Here is a 15,457-nt window from a genome sequence, read left to right as displayed (position 1 = left end):
AATCTTCACCCCCACCTTCCTCACAGCTTTTTTTTTTTTTTTTTTAATCCATCTGCCAGCAGGGGGTGCCATGCCTCCATGCCTGCCCAGAAGGGCTGCCTTGCCAGGCGTCTGCCCTCTGCAGGGTGAATGGCTGTATTCTTGGGTCCAATTAGCATTCCTGATAGCAGCTGACTTCTCACTTTGGGTGCCAGCCACACCTTGGGTTTACTTTCACCCTGGATTTGCTAGTGAGCTGCTCCTTCTAGGGGGTTCACAGCCTTTCTCCTAATCTTCATGGCCAAAAGAAAACAGTAAAGGCTGAAAATGGCATGGGACCTGGTCATTCAAACAGGGTAGCTTAGCTGAGGGTGAACTGCTTTTGCTGATGTGGCACTTTAGAGGACTGTGACTGTGCCCTTTGCCCCTGGCCCCCAAGCTCTGCAAGGCAGCTCCAGGGTTCCTGAGTGCTCTGCTTGCTTCTGACTTTGTTGGGTGGCTGTGACAGCATTTCCAATAGCTCTCTGCTGCTGCCAACATGTTTTTCTTTATTTTTTCACATTTTTTCCTCTTTTAAATGAATTGGAAAGATTGTGCAACAAGTAATCTGAGAGTCCTGGGAACAGCTGTCTTGGCGGGAAGGAGGGTGAGATTTACAGTGTCTGCGCTGCCGGCCTGCGGGCCCCAGGCTCTGGCAGTTCGGCCGACTTCAACTTGTTCTTCTCCCCATGTGCCTTCCCCACCTTGGGTTTTGTAAGACTTCCTTTTGTCTTTGTGGTCCTGGCTTTTTCTTTCCCATCAGTTTGCACTGGAAAGCTCTGTCTTGGGCTAGCAGAGGCTGCTGCTCTCAGGAAGGACCTACCCTGTGGGTTTGCACCCTGTGCCTCAGACACTCTGAGGTAGGAGCCTGTGACCCTGCACCACTGACTGCAGCCATTGCCACCCAGCCCTCACAGGAAACTGCATTCGCTTCCCCAGCGGCTCCTCCAGCAGCTTCCCTGGCTGCAGGGTCCATGCAGCCAGGCAGCCAATTTCTGCAACCAGTTACAGGTGGTTCTGCCTTGGTGGTGGTGGGGGGCACTGTCAGGATGAGGGGTGGGCATTAGAGGTATTTTCCTTAGTCTCTTGGAACTTAAATTGTTTTTCCCTCCTTGTTCTTCTGTTTCCATTTGGATTGGAGCCAAAATTCCTGAATGGCCTATTTTTGTCAGTCATATTAAGTAAGGGTCAGTTCTGCCGACGCAGCCACAAGACAAGAATCGCCAAAAGAAACCGAACAGAGGCACTAAATTGGGGTTGGGGGTTGTTAGTGTGGACCCCTTCTGGCCACTGTTCACAGACAAGGATTCCGATGACGACTAAAGCACGGGGCTAGTCCTCAGGGTCATGTTGCAGTTTAGGGAAGCAGCAGGCTCACAGGATAGGAGGTAGAGGGCAGATACTGCTTTCCCAGCCCAGTCCTAGGCCACCATGTGTTCCCCTGCTTAGCAGCATGCAGTGCTATTGGCCTGTTCCACCACATTCTCTGAAACCAGCTCTACTTGGGTTGTAGTCTTTTATTAAAAAAAAAAATTCTGGCTAAAATTTTGATCTGCTTGAGGGTTTAGTGTTGGGAGGACAGGGTGGGTACAAGGGAGCCAACATCCCACTGCCCCTAAAGCATCTGTAGACCTTAGCTGATCAAGCTAAAAGTGCCCTGATTCCTCCTTTCTACAGCTGTTCAGGTGGGCTGTGGGCAGAGCTGTGGCCTCCCTGTCACCAGTGCTGGGATCATGTTTACCTGGCTCATGGGGCCAGGGATGTCCTAGGATTCTTCTCCATCACATTGCTGATGCCTGGCTCTTTCTGGGTAGTGTCCCTCTTAGGAGCAACCACCTGTCCCTGGCTACCTGGGCCGGGACCTGGGTTCAGGGACATTTGAAATGGTTCTCTTGGACTTGGCCTAGTCCTCTAGTTGCAGCACACTCCGGCTATTTTAGTCTCCTTGTTTCCTTTTCCCAGGATTGGAACATGTGGGTATATTTTAATAGCTCCAGAGAGGAAAGGAATGCTTCATGTTTTGGAAAGATTTGAGCTGGAAAGTGCAGGCGGAGGCCATGGGGCATTCTTCCCAGACAACCAGCCTCAGCTTCTGACCCACGGAGTCTCTGAGGGACTTGGTTCCAATCTGTTCTTGAAGCCTAATGCTGCCCAATCCAGAGGTGTTCCACTTTGCTCTCAGGGACAGGAAGAGGCCCCTGGTGGGGGTGGGAGAATAGGCAGAGGCCTGGAGGGCGGGGCTGTAACCCATCTGCTCACACGGCCGACTGACCCCTCATATACCCACATGCAGTTGGTGGGATTCTGGGCGGGACTAGCCTTGTGGAATGTGCCCTGACTGAGAGGCTGGCCAGTGGGCGGGTTTTTCCCATGCGTGCCCTGAGGGACCATGGGAATGCAGTCGGTGTCAGTGTATCCGTGACTTCAGCAGAGGCATCTGCTGCTGTGTGGGTGGGAATGACCCCATGCCTCTCCCTGGTCAAGGGGAGCTGAATTCCATGCCCAGGAAAAAGAAAGGACAACTTTCCTCCTCAGCCTGTTTTATTTATCTCCCCTTAATAGTGTCTGTAACTGATTTCTCTTTTTATAATTTCTTTTTTGTTACTTGGGGTTTGTAGGAATGCAGAAATGAGGTGTTAGCTGTAAGTCCTACAGACTTACCTGAGAGCCCCTTTTTTTTCCTCCACCCAAATCCTAAGGGAGGACTGAATCACCTTCCTGAGATGCAGGGTGCAGCAGAGCAGACCCAGGGGGATAAGCTCAGAGTCAGTGGGGCCTGGTGGCATGGCATCAGGCTGGTAGGACAGGTGAGGAAGACAAGCAGAGAGGCATCTCATATTCAGAGACTGGTAAAGGAGATGCTATCGTGAACATGGGGTACACATTACTGGAAGCAATTCTGTCTAGAAGCATGAACACACTTAGGTGGTTTTGGAGACATCCATGGCTCTTCTAAGGGAAAGGAGGGTTTGTTTCTGCTCTCAGCTGGCCAGGCCGAGGCAGGGCTTCTGGGCTCCAACGCTGTTCTGTGGTGCCTTGTCAGCGAACAGAGCACAGGAGGCTGGTTAGGTCTGCAGTTCTTCTGTTCTTGTGACTTGGAACGGTACATTCCACACCATTTCTCTCACACTGGTTTCTCTCTCCCTCTATGTAGGTCCTGCCTAATCATTGGACACGGACTCTTAATAAAACGGTCTTCAGTTCCAGATTCCTTCCCAGCAAGCTCTAGCTTAAGTCCATTTTCTTCTGTGAAAGGGACAGGACTCCATCAAGTTATGGAATTCCTCAGAGCCTGGGCCTGTCCCCGGGGTGCATTAGTCATGTCCATCAGAGCAGCACACGCCTAGTCCCGCCTCCGGGAAAGCTGCCTTGCCTGGCTGGCCTCCCGGGCCTCCTGTGTACAGACTGCCTGGCTGTCCCACCCAGCCTCCCTGGTCGTCTGGGTTCCTCTGGGCACCCAGAGAGTGATGACAATCTCCCTACACACGTATGGGTGTGGGTGCTGCTCTGTGTGCAAGCCCCCATCAAAAGTATGTTTTCTCTCTCTCCCTTCATCTTTTTCTGGGACTCCGTATCCTAACCACTTCCCTCCTGGACCTGGCAGTGACATTTAGCCCAGGGGAGATCTCATTCAGCCAAAGGAAGAACACACATTTACAGCTTTGCCAAGTGAGGAATGGGGGCTGTCCTTTAGCACGCCTACTGTCTAGTGGCTCATGTGACTTCATTAGCCAGAGGCTATCACCAGCCACAGCCGACTCAGCCCCCTAGAGTCCTTCCATTTTAGATGTTCCCATTGTTGCCTGTTGGGCATTTTTCCTCTTCTGCTAAAGTCGCATAGGGAAAGGACCTCCTGGGCTGCCTCTGTCCCTCTGTCCCTCCCAGGTGGGTGGAAACATGCTGCAGTAGGACCAGCCACTGGTGAGGGCATTTGGGGAAGATCAGCTGTGTAGCCAGCTGACCTGGTCCCTGGAGCCCATCGTCCCTGCTCCTAGGGGGTCAGAGTCTGGGCTAATGGGTGAGAAAGGGCTCTCAAAATCTAGAGCACTGGACCGGTCAGCAATGAGGGCTTCAGGGCCCTTGGGGCCAGCTCTCTGCACATCTGTGAGGGATGTGGCCAGTGCAGGGACCCTTCTCGTTTTTAGTCCCCTGGAATAATGGCAGCTGCTGGTACTTGTACAGGCCAGGGTGGCTGCATCATACAAGCCCTCCGAGAAGCTTTTTTGCTCTAAAAATAAATATCAGCCCTTTTTTGGTCACAAATCCAGCATCTCAGCAGAAAACTGCCTGATGTGAATAGTCCTCTGAGAAGCAATATCTGCCTTTACGGGAGACTGTTTGCCTCCCCCCACCCCCCTTTAAGTGTAGTTTGTACATACTACAAGGCTTGGCCACCTGCTGGCATCTTGGAGCCAGCCTTCTGGGACTGGAAGCAGGCTTGAGGAGGTGCAGTTCATCATCAGCAGGCCCAAGCAGCTGTAACTGCCTCAGACTGGCCTTGGGTTCTAGCTCCAGCCCCATACCACTACACCCCAGCCTCTAGGATCCTGCTGTGATGCTCAGTCCCAGGCTGCTCTCTGGTCCTCTGACCAGTTGGCTTCTACTCAAGCTCCATTTGCCAAACAGACTATTTTGAGGTGCCCTTTGGCCTATGCCTGATGCATTGCCAGTACAGCTCGGCCTAGCTGAAGCCAGGGGGCTTCATGCCCAGAGATTCCCAAAGGACAGTTGCAAAGTAGCTAGCATTGTCTTTCTGGGAATATTCTGCCTACTTGGAACAAATGGCAGCTTGGATTCCCATGGTGTCGGCCTGTGTACTGCCTGACCCCTTCACACACACTTATACATAGGCTATAGCCACAGACTACAGGATTTTTGCACCCTCACTGTTTAGGGATCCTGTCCTCCTTGCCTGTGAGTTTTCCACTTGGCAGAGAATTTGGTCTTTAGACTCGAGCCTATCACATGTGCTCAGTGCCCACTCCTTATTACAGATCCCTGTGCTTGGAAAGGAGAAGGTGCCGGCTGGGCCTCAACTCACCAGAAGGTTTCGGGGCCTGAGGAGGTGCTGAGGGATAGGAGGCCCAGTTGTCTACTGGCACTAAGACTCCCTAGTTCAGTTTAGGGGCTCCACACCTGTTTCCTGCCCTTACCCTCCATCCTGTCTCCGTCCCTTGATTTTGGCGGGGGAGGGGGGCGGTGTGGGAGGAGGAATCAGTATTTTAATCAGATTTTACAAAAACTTTTTAATTCTTTGTACAATTATCATCCTATGTAAAGATGACATTTGTGTTGAGTTCAAGATTTTCATGGAATAAAGATCGCACAGTCTTTGAGGCCATCTTCATGGAACCCTTTTTAGAGAGTTTTGTGTGGGGGTGTCTTGGGGCTGGTGTGTTCTGAAGCCGTGCACTTCTGTCTTGTCTTCCTTCCAGTCACTCCAACATGAGACTTGGGCCGCATGAGCCAGATATATTCTCCCAAACAGGCTCCAGCACCTTTGGTCCTTCTACTCCTCTGATCCTGGGGGTATCCTTTGCGCCGGCACTGCCACAGAGCCCTGGGGTACTCCCAGTGACCTTTCCAAGGCAGCTGAGATTTGTTCCCTGGAACCCCCAGTGCCCCATTGCACTTTGTCCTCACAAGTTCTCCTGTGGGCACCTCAGCTCAGAACCTAAGGGGAGTTAATGAGGACTTAGAGCCACTGTTCCTCCATATGGTGGGGAAAACTAGTGCTTCCTCAAGTCCACAAGATGACAGGCTGCCCTGAACCTGCCCAATCCATTCTCTCTCCATGACAGTGTCTTCTGGTCAGAATTTACCCCCTGGCCCCTCTCCACAGACCCACCCAAAAGCATGCCCAGTGGATGAGCAGCTGCCCACAGCCTCCCTGGGCCTGCCATTTCTGTTAATGGAATTGATGGCTAGGAGAGGATCCTGGCTGGAATACCCATGCCTCTTGTGTTTCCTCGGTGGCCTCTCAGCACTGAGCTTTCCCCCAGCACATGCAGGGTCCCTTTGGTTTTGGGCCCCCAGCATCTTCAGTACAATGCTTCCCCTCACCCCCCTCCATGGAGCTGCCAGGCCATGTGGCCTTGATCCTCCAAGCCCCCTAAACTGTTCTCTTTTGTATCTCACCCACAATAGTGTCCCTCTCCCCAGGTTTCCTACTGTGACCCAGAGTCCTGAGCCCTGTATCCTGGAATTTCTAGTATTGCTGGGCCTACAATTCTCAAATCCCATGTTTCCCAGTTGCTGCCATTTGTAGGAGGACAACTGTGTAGCTGCAGAGGTCTCTGTTGCTGTTTTGTCTCTTGCATGGAGTGGTAAGCTCTTGCAAGGCACCAGGTCCTATATCCCTTTGGGTGGCACGTGGCACCCTGAAGCTATGCCATGCATCTGACAAAACCTTAGCGTGGCCCTTCATGAAGCAGCTATGAGCAGGGGTAGCCCTGCTGTGGGCAAATCCTGTCTTCTCATCCCAGCAGCAAGAGCCAGCACCCTGGCAAAGGAGCTCAGGAAATGCCAGGCAAAGGTGACAAGAGTCCAAAAGGCACTGTGGGTTCCACTTCCCTCCTGAAGGTTGGCAACTTCATCATTTCCTAGCCTGTGAGCACCAGCTGGGCCTCTTTCCCTCTCAGGTTTGCATACCAGTGGAGTTTGGCGAGGGGCATCCTGCTGGCTCGTTCCTTGGAGTGATGATAAAAGTGGCTCTTGCGCACTCCTCACAGATGTGTCCACACAGAGGTGGCAACAAGCTGTCAGCCTCTGAGGAGCCAGGGCATGTACTGTTTGCTCCTGCAGCACGTCCACTGTGTCCCAATACTGAACTTCATTCAAGGCCACTCTCCTGAGAGGAAGGAGAGGCTGGCAATGGCATTGAGCATCTCCCGGTTTGCTCTTGGTAGTCCTGGGGAGACTTGCTGCTTGGCCTGCCTCTTGCTCTCCCTCAAAGTACTCACACTGACCTTTCCACGTGTCAGCACTCTTCTCACCTGTCCCATGGCTCTGTGGCCAGACCTTGGCCCAAGCCCATGCCACTGTCTTTCTCACCACTGCTCAGTATATTTGCTCCCCCTGGAGTAATAGGAAGGAGTGCACCTCGGAGGGCAATGCTATTGGATATCATTTCAAATGCCACAGTTGTTCCAAGACAGAGAAGGTTGGGGTGCAGACACTCAGCTTGCCTTAGTGACCTATTACCGGAAAGTAGGGGTGACGTTGGGCAAGGAGGTCTCCATAGCTCAGCCCTCTGGTACCCCAGGTATCTAATCCTTTAAGCACTGGGGGTGAGGAGCTGGGCAAGGATGCTTTTCAGATATAGTCCCAGCTACGAAAAATGACAGGCAAATGGGTATGTGATGCTCCACATTGTCTCTCTCCCGTGATAGACTCTCATACCAGACAGAATCCAGCTACCATGTCTGGCTGTCACCAGCCCTGAACTCACCTGATTTTTCCTGGTTCTGCATCCAGTGCAGCTCAGTCTTCTTGCCCAGGCCTCACTAGCTTCTCTTTTCCTCTGCAGAGATGGCTCCAAAGTCAAAAAAGAAGGGGCACCCCGGGAGAGAGCAGAAGAAGGTATGTGATCTCGGGGATCTCCCCCCAGGAGTGGTGGCCACCTACCTTTGTGGGCCCTGGGGACACCCTGGAGCTGGCCTGAGGGTTTCTGCCTGCCTGACATCAGCCTATGTGTGTGTCTGTCTGTCTGCAGCACCATCACCACCACCACCAGCAGCTGCAGCAGGCCCCGGGCCCTGGGCCCCAGCAGCCTCCACCACCTCCCCAGCAGCCCCCGCCACCCCCACCGCAGCAGCAGCAGCAGCAGCAGCTGCCTCCACCACCCCCACCCTCCATGCCGCAGCAGGCTGCCCCCACGATGAAGTCCTCGCCCCCGCCTTTCATCGCTGCCCAGGTGCCTGTCCTGGAGCCCCAGCTCCCAGGCAGTGTCTTCGACCCCATCGGCCACTTCACCCAACCCATCCTGCACCTGCCGCAGCCTGAGCTGCCCCCTCACCTCCCCCAGCCACCTGAGCACAGCACTCCGCCTCATCTCAACCAGCACTCAGTGGTCTCTCCTCCAGGTGAGCTGTGGCCATACTCAACCAGATTCAGGGAAGCCCCTTCCTACCCTGTTGTCACTGCTGTCTGACTGGCCACTCTTGGCAAACTTTGGAGCCCATCTGAACTTCAGTTATCTCGGAGGGGATGTCAGCAGCTTCCTAGGGCCGTTGTGGGAATTACACAGACACCCCAGGGTAGCCTTTGCAAAGGGTTAGTGCTTTGCTACAGGAGATAATATAGTTGTGCTGGACCAAGCATTGTCAGATGAGAAAAGATGTGACCCCTCTGCATCTCCCAGTCAGATTGGGGGACACACACCTCCCAGATAGGAAGGTCAGGTGGAGGTGTTCAGGACATGGCCTTCTCTAAAACTTAAAAGGCAAATGTGAAGACGCAACAGTGGGAGGAAGGGAAGGAAGTAGGAGGCGCAGGGCACCCAGCAGGACAGTGCTGATGAGGGTCTGTCCGATCACATGGACCTTCTTGGCAACAGTCTATTCTGGAGTTGGTAAGGCGTTGAGGAGGGTGGGGAGAGTGCTAGTTGGATAGGAAGCCAGGGTGGAGTAGAAAGGTCGGGCTGGGGACTGTAGGAGCCTCACTGCCACACTGTTGTGTCTTTCTAGCTTTGCACAATGCGCTGCCCCAGCAGCCATCGAGGCCCAGCAACCGAGCCGCTGCCCTGCCCCCCAAGCCTACCCGCCCCCCTGCTGTGTCACCTGCTCTGCCCCAGCCGCCCCTGCTCCCTCAGCCCCCCATGGCCCAGCCACCCCAAGTGCTGCTGCAGGAGGAGGAGGAGCCGCCTAACCCACCCCTCACCTCCATGCAGATGCAGCTCTACCTGCAGCAGCTACAGAAGGTGCAGCCCCCCACACCTCTACTCCCTTCTGTGAAGGTGCAGTCCCAGCCCCCACCTCCTTTGCCACCCCCTCCTCACCCCTCTGTGCAGCAGCAGCTACAGCAACCACCACCACCTCCACCACCCCCTCAGACACAGACCCAGCCCCAGCACCAGCCGCCCCCCCGGCCTGTGCACATGCAACCCATGCAATTCCCTACCCACATTCAGCAGCCCCCACCACCCCCAGGCCCACAGACCCCCCACCCGCCTCCCAGCCAGCAGCCACCCCCACCACAGCCCGCCAAGCCTCAGCAAGTCATCCAGCATCACCCTTCACCCAGGCACCACAAGTCGGACCCCTATTCAACCAGTAAGTGGCTCTCCACTCTGGGGTTCTGGGGAGGCTGGTCCTGGGTCCAGTGTTTGTCCTTGAGCAGCCAATCAGGTCAGCTCATGCTTCAGAGTGAGGTCGGATGGGGTGGCTGATGGGATGCAGGTGCTGCTTACAGCATCTTAATTGGGAGTATTTTGGTTGTGAGCCAGGATGACCAAAAATAAGGCCCCTCACTGGCCCTTCTTTTGGAACTCAGTCAAAAGTGTTATAAGTACGTTTTGATTCCTACTAGATGGGGAAGCCAGGAACCTGGGGAGGCACCTGGTCCATCTCTAGGGGTTGAAGTAGGCTTCCTGGAGGAGGTGGCCAGAAGATGAGCAGGAGCTAGTTTAACAAACAAGGTGGGGATTGGGTTCCAGGAAGAGCCAGGGGCAGGTCTGGGCAATAAGGGTTGTTTGAGAACTTGTAGGAACAGGTACTGTGCGCTTGGTGTCATGAGACCCATCTGGTGGAGCCAGGAAGGACCATGTCGAAGAGAATTGGGCTAAGCTCAGAGGTGATGTGCCTCCCACCTTCTCCCAGAACCATTTCCATCTCCTGCTGCTTGGTCCAGGCTGCCTTTCCTTCCACAGCATTGGTCAGGCCATGCCCTTTTTGTATTTTTTGGGCAATTGTTAATCTAAGTGTCTATAAACAAAACATTCTGGCTGGCCTGGTGTGGAAATGTGGCTTCGGTTTCTCATGATGTAGTGACGTTCAGGGCTCAGAGTTGAAGTCCCTGGACTTATCAGTGTGGACTGACAGCCCGGCTTGGGGTTGCAGTGGTGCTCTCACAAACTGAACAACAAGGCTGCACAGGCTTCTAAACCCAGCAAAAGCTGTTAGGTGTCAAGAACAGCTGGCTCTCCTCCCTGGGAAAGTCTGGTGCCAGTCCTGGCAGCCATGCAACTGTGCCTGTTTCCCTCCTTAAGCAAGGTTAGGCTTCTTCTGGTGGGCAGTGATAGATGAGATACCTTCAGAAGAGCCAGCAGTGGAGGTGAGGTGTTGATCCTTTCCGGTCGCTTGGGTCCAGCTCCCCTTGAGCTCCCTTGGCTAGGGATTGTCACGGGGAACCATGTAGATTGGGGCCCAAGTAGGGCTTTGGGTCAAAGGCCAAGTCTCTGGAGTCCCAAGGAGCTCAGCAGGAATCCCTGGGCATTGGGCCAGCTCTTAGGCATTTGCCATTGCGTTTCCCCTCTAACTGCTGGAGGAGGAAGCTACCGGCAGGCAAGCAATTTCTACAGATCATAAGCCTCAGAGCCTGCCATCACTCCAGGCAACCTCAGCAGATGCTCCCAAGGGAGCCACCCAGGCAGGAGACTGTCACAGTCTTGTGCCTACAGGTGGATGGCTGGCAGGGTTGGTACAGAGCCACCAGCACCTAGACCGGCAGAACCAGCCACATAGGGCTGGAGGGCCAAGGCACAGGGACAGGCTGGTCCTTGCCACCATGTCATCTCTAAACAGCTTTTCTGGCTCCAGAGAGAGAGCAGGGGAATCAGTTGTGGTCAGCTCCAGGCCCACTAAAATGAGCATCTCTGTCCAGAGGTCCATGAAGTGCCCAAAGGTGTCTGCTGGCAGACAGAGGCAGGTCATTGGCAGGCCCCGCACATAGAACTTAGGTTAGATGGTTCAATATAAGGCATGAGGCAGGACTAGGAGCACAGAGCTGACTTTCTTTTGTGGGCAGTGTGGCTTGTCCCATGGTAGAGCTGGCCAAGATGTATCACAGGGTCAAACAGGAGGATGTCCCCTTGCTAGGGTAGATGGAAGAGTAGAGGGCAGAACTTGGTGTCTTTTCTAGCTACCCAGTCCTGAGGGGCTGATCTGCTGTGACCTAGGGCTATTTTCTCACCAATGAAGCTGAGGTGTCAGTCTTTCCTGCCTGGCCACACTTTTCCGAGTGGGGCCTTTCCTGGCTCCTGCCCTGTGCCCTGTGCTTGTACCCTGTGGCTGCCTGAGTCCTCTCACTCACTGGTTAAAGACAGGTGGGCTGACCCATTTCCTGTGAAAACCACAAGCCCAGAACCTTTCTCCTAACCCTGCTGTGGTGCCAGCCAGTTCAAGGCTAGCCTTAGGCCCGAAGCACCTGTCTAGGTGGGCAGACGGGGCCACACAGGGACAGCTAGGAGCTAGGCTACCGGCTCTGTGAAGTTATTGGTGTTCCTTGCATTTAATCTAGGCATTGCCATGGAACTATTTGGTGAGCTTTTAAAAAGCACTGAGGCTTAGACCCTACCTGGGACCAAATGTATCAAGTTCTGCACATCTCAAAACTTCTTGATGATTCTGTCACAGATTTCAAACCCCAGGACTGAACACATGATTCCACAAAGCCCTGCTCCACACTGAGCTCTAGGCCAGACTGAATGGGTCCACAGGCCCCGTGTGGCAAGGCTCTCGTGGTGGGGCTCCCCTTGGGTTGGGGAGCCAGGCTGGGCCCAGGGCTAGTGACCTCCACACCAGTATGTCTGACATGCTCCTTGTCCCCTCTCTTAGGTCACCTCCGTGAAGCTCCCTCCCCGCTTATGATACATTCCCCCCAGATGCAACAGTTCCAGAGCCTGACCCATCAATCACCACCCCAGCAAAGCGTCCAGCCGAAGAAGCAGGTAAAGAGCAGGGCTGGGCCTCGGCCCTCAGGGCCAGGCACGGGCCAAGGCCAAGGCTGCCTGCCCGCCTCACCGGCCGCCGTGCCTGTGCCGTCCCAGGAGCTGCGCGCGGCCTCCGTGGTCCAGTCCCAGCCCCAGCCCCTGGTGGTGGTGAAGGAGGAGAAGATCCACTCACCCATCATCCGCAGCGAGCCCTTCAGCCCCTCGCTGCGGCCGGAGCCCCCCAAGCACCCGGAGAGCATCAAGGCCCCCGTCCACCTGCCCCAGCGTGAGTGTCCTGTCCACTCCCAGCCAGGGCTGAACGTGAGCTTCTATGGGCCAGCCAGCCCACTGTGCTTGCTCAGGTCGGGGATCCAGGCCCACAGGCTATTTGTGTTTCAGGGCCCGAGATGAAGCCTGTGGATGTCGGGAGGCCTGTGATTCGGCCCCCTGAGCAGAATGCGCCCCCACCAGGGGCTTCTGAAAAGGACAAACAGAAACAGGAGCCGAAGACACCAGTTGCACCTAAAAAGGTAGGCTTCATGAGCCCACGGTATACCTTATGCTCACCCCAATCCCAGGAAGGTGTCCACATGGCAGTAGGGCCCCTCGCCCACCAAGTGGTCTCTTGCCTCACAGGACCTCAAAATCAAGAACATGGGCTCCTGGGCTAGCCTGGTGCAGAAGCACCCTACCACCCCATCCTCCACAGCCAAGTCATCGAGCGACAGCTTTGAGCAGTTCCGCCGTGCCGCCCGGGAGAAAGAGGAACGCGAGAAGGCCCTGAAGGCTCAGGCCGAGCATGCAGAGAAGGAGAAGGAGCGACTTCGGCAGGAGCGCATGAGGTGGGCACTGGCTCTGGGGGCCAGAGCTCCTGGGGTGCCCTGGGCCCTAAGCTGACCCGAAGCCCTGTTCTCCTTAGGAGCCGAGAGGATGAGGATGCACTGGAACAGGCCCGGCGAGTCCATGAGGAGGCACGCCGGCGTCAGGAACAGCAGCAGCAGCAGAGGCAGGAGCAGCAGCAGCAACAGCAGCAGCAGCAACAGGCAGCTGCAGTGGCCGCAGCTGCCGCCGCCCCCCAAGCCCAGAGCTCCCAGCCCCAGTCCATGCTGGACCAGCAGCGGGAGCTGGCCCGAAAGCGGGAGCAGGAGCGAAGGCGCCGGGAAGCGGTAAGACAGGGGTCCAGCCCTGGAGGAGCTGGGAATGGAGACCCTGGGCCCAGCAAGGGGCAGAGGTGTCACTCTGAGAAGTGGGGGCAGTTGGGGAGACCACCAGGTGGATAGACCATCAGCTGAGTACTGGGAGCAGGGTACCTACTTGTCCATACCTGTTGTCCTCTGGGCCCTGAGGTTCCAGAGGGTGGGTTCTGAGGGAGCGTTGATGCCGAGGAGTGCGAAGGGCACATCTCTCACTCCTAACTCCCTCCCTCCTCTTCCCTCCAGATGGCAGCTACCATTGACATGAATTTCCAGAGTGACCTATTGTCAATATTTGAAGAAAATCTTTTCTGAGAGCACCTAGGTGACTTCTGACTTTGATTTTCTTGCAAAAAGTTGACTCTCCATAGTGTTAGGGGCAGCAGCAGGGGCGGTAGCAGCGGCCAGGGCCTGTCTCCGGGCCTGGCCCTTGTGCATGCTATGCCGGGGTGGGCCTGACGGGCAGCTGAGGACTGCAGAGCCTGTCTGCCTTATAGCCAGCCGGACGTCCTGCCACATTCACAGGACATCAGCTCAGAGCACGTCTCACCATGAGCCAGTGCCGGCCAGATCCAAGTCCACGTCCCCGCGTGTGGGCAGAGGCCCTACTCTCCGCCAAATGTCTACACAGTATACACAGGACATCGTCGCTGCCGCCACCGTGACTGGTTTTCTGTCCCCAAGAACGTGACGTTCGTGACGTCCTGCCTGCCGGGAGTCCTTCCCCACACCCCAGCCTCAGCTGCCTGCCTCCAGGAGACCAGGCAGGCCTAAGCAAGCTGGAGGCGGAAGAGGGCACCGGCCCACCCCCTTGCTGGCACTGACTTTGCCTTGAACAGATCCCATCCCTCCCCTCCCCCCACAAGCCTTTAATCGAGAGCCGCTCTCTGTAAGTGTTCGCTTGTGCAAAAGGGAATAGTGCCGTGGAGGTGTGCGTGTGTCCATGGCAATCCAGAGCGAGGTGACTGTCACGCGTGTGGCCTGGCCTCGCCTGGTGAGTGAGGCCACCAACCAAAGTCAGTTCCTTCCCCCCTGTGTTTCTGGTTTTTTTTTTTTTTTTTTTCTATATATATATATTTTTTTTTTGTTGGATTCTATTTTATTTTTATTTCTCTCTTCTCCTCCAAACATAATGGCACTGCTTACTACTAAAGGGTGTGATTCTCTCCTCACTGGGCAGCAGCTGCTACCGCGCTGTGGGTAGTGTGTGACCGTGGCTGTACTATATAGTGAAACATAGTTGGCATATCTTTGTTTGAAGTTTGTTGGTGACCCCACCATCATGGTGTAAAAAACTCAAAAACCACCCCCCACACAAAAACAAAACACAAAAAAACTATATTTTACTCAGTTCCAAACTTTATTAGTCTGTTTTTAATTGTTAAACCAGAAAGCTGTGTTTTCTTTTCCCTTCCCAACCCCATTTGTTGGCTTGTTTTTTAACGTCAAATCTGTTCGAGTTTTTTACCAGAAAAGGAAAGGGTGGGCCAGGGTACAAGGCGGGTCCAGGGCCACAGACTGAGGCAGGGGGTCCCAGCCTAGTGCCTGCCCACCCAGTCAGCTGCCACTTCCCCCACTTTTTTTAAAAATTTTATTTTATTTTATAATTGGAGCCCTTGGTGAGGTTACGCGTGCCATGAGAACCCACTCTCCACCACAACGCTGGTGCCTCAGTGTTGGCCAAACTCGAGTCAGTGACTGGTTTGACTTTCATATGGTGAATATGCATTTGGTCTGTACTGATCATGGAATAAACACATCTCTCTTTTTTAATGCTGACGTCTCCCTGACATTTCTTTGAACTACCTGTTGTCTAGGCTAGGCCCAGGAGTCTCTGGACCTCAGACCATGTCTGTATAAGAACTCCTGCAAGGGGCCACCTGGCCCATCTCCTGTGGTCTGTCCCTGCCATCCCAAGCTGAATGGGAGCCCAGGTACCCAATTTTACCCCCTGGGCAGGTGACATGCTCCAGCAGAACCTGGCCAGATTCCAAACAGTATTCTTCTCCTTCACCCTCCATCCTTGTCCCCCACTCACCAAGGGGACTTGGACCACTCTCCGACCTTGCCTGCCTCTACCTAACTCCTTTCATTTAAGCTCAGGGTTAACCAGATATTCTTAGATAAGTGTACATCCTCCCAACTAGGGTCCTCCCTCACACGCACACAGATGTGCACGCACACATTCCTGCCAGAGAGAGTCCACCAGGTGGCCACCCTGCCTGTGTGCCCAAAAGGCAAGCTCAGTCCACAGGAGCAGCCCCTAAGATGTAAGATGAAAGTTTATCATTTATATATATGCAGAGACACAAACTAATTCAAACATTTCTAGCACTGTTTAACCCATAACCCCCTATTTTAACTAGAAAGACACAGT

The 15,457-nt window shown here is 54.5% G+C and overlaps 1 protein-coding gene across 6 annotated transcripts in view; it reads left to right on the top strand.

Moving 5' to 3' along the window:
* The window catches only part of BRD4 (bromodomain containing 4), an 80,084-nt gene extending 65,231 nt beyond the window's left edge, over positions 1-14,853 (top strand). For 5 of the 6 annotated variants that reach the window (XM_036032463.1, XM_036032464.1, XM_036032465.1 and 2 more), the window contains 8 exons: positions 7,547-7,599; positions 7,733-8,102; positions 8,706-9,290; positions 11,793-12,173; positions 12,287-12,417; positions 12,524-12,729; positions 12,807-13,053; positions 13,327-14,853. In XM_036032463.1, the coding sequence (XP_035888356.1) occupies positions 7,547-7,599; positions 7,733-8,102; positions 8,706-9,290; positions 11,793-12,173; positions 12,287-12,417; positions 12,524-12,729; positions 12,807-13,053; positions 13,327-13,395 (2,042 nt within the window). In that variant the 3' untranslated portion in view covers positions 13,396-14,853. The remainder of the gene's footprint in view (positions 1-7,546; positions 7,600-7,732; positions 8,103-8,705; positions 9,291-11,792; positions 12,174-12,286; positions 12,418-12,523; positions 12,730-12,806; positions 13,054-13,326) is intronic. The other variant, XM_028519619.2, reaches the window with a different exon arrangement.
* The last annotated feature ends 604 nt before the right edge of the window (positions 14,854-15,457 follow it).

This window comes from Phyllostomus discolor, chromosome 8 (assembly GCF_004126475.2).
Source record: "Phyllostomus discolor isolate MPI-MPIP mPhyDis1 chromosome 8, mPhyDis1.pri.v3, whole genome shotgun sequence".
Taxonomy (NCBI): domain Eukaryota; kingdom Metazoa; phylum Chordata; class Mammalia; order Chiroptera; family Phyllostomidae; genus Phyllostomus; species Phyllostomus discolor.
This window is presented reverse-complemented; position numbering and strand designations above follow the sequence as displayed.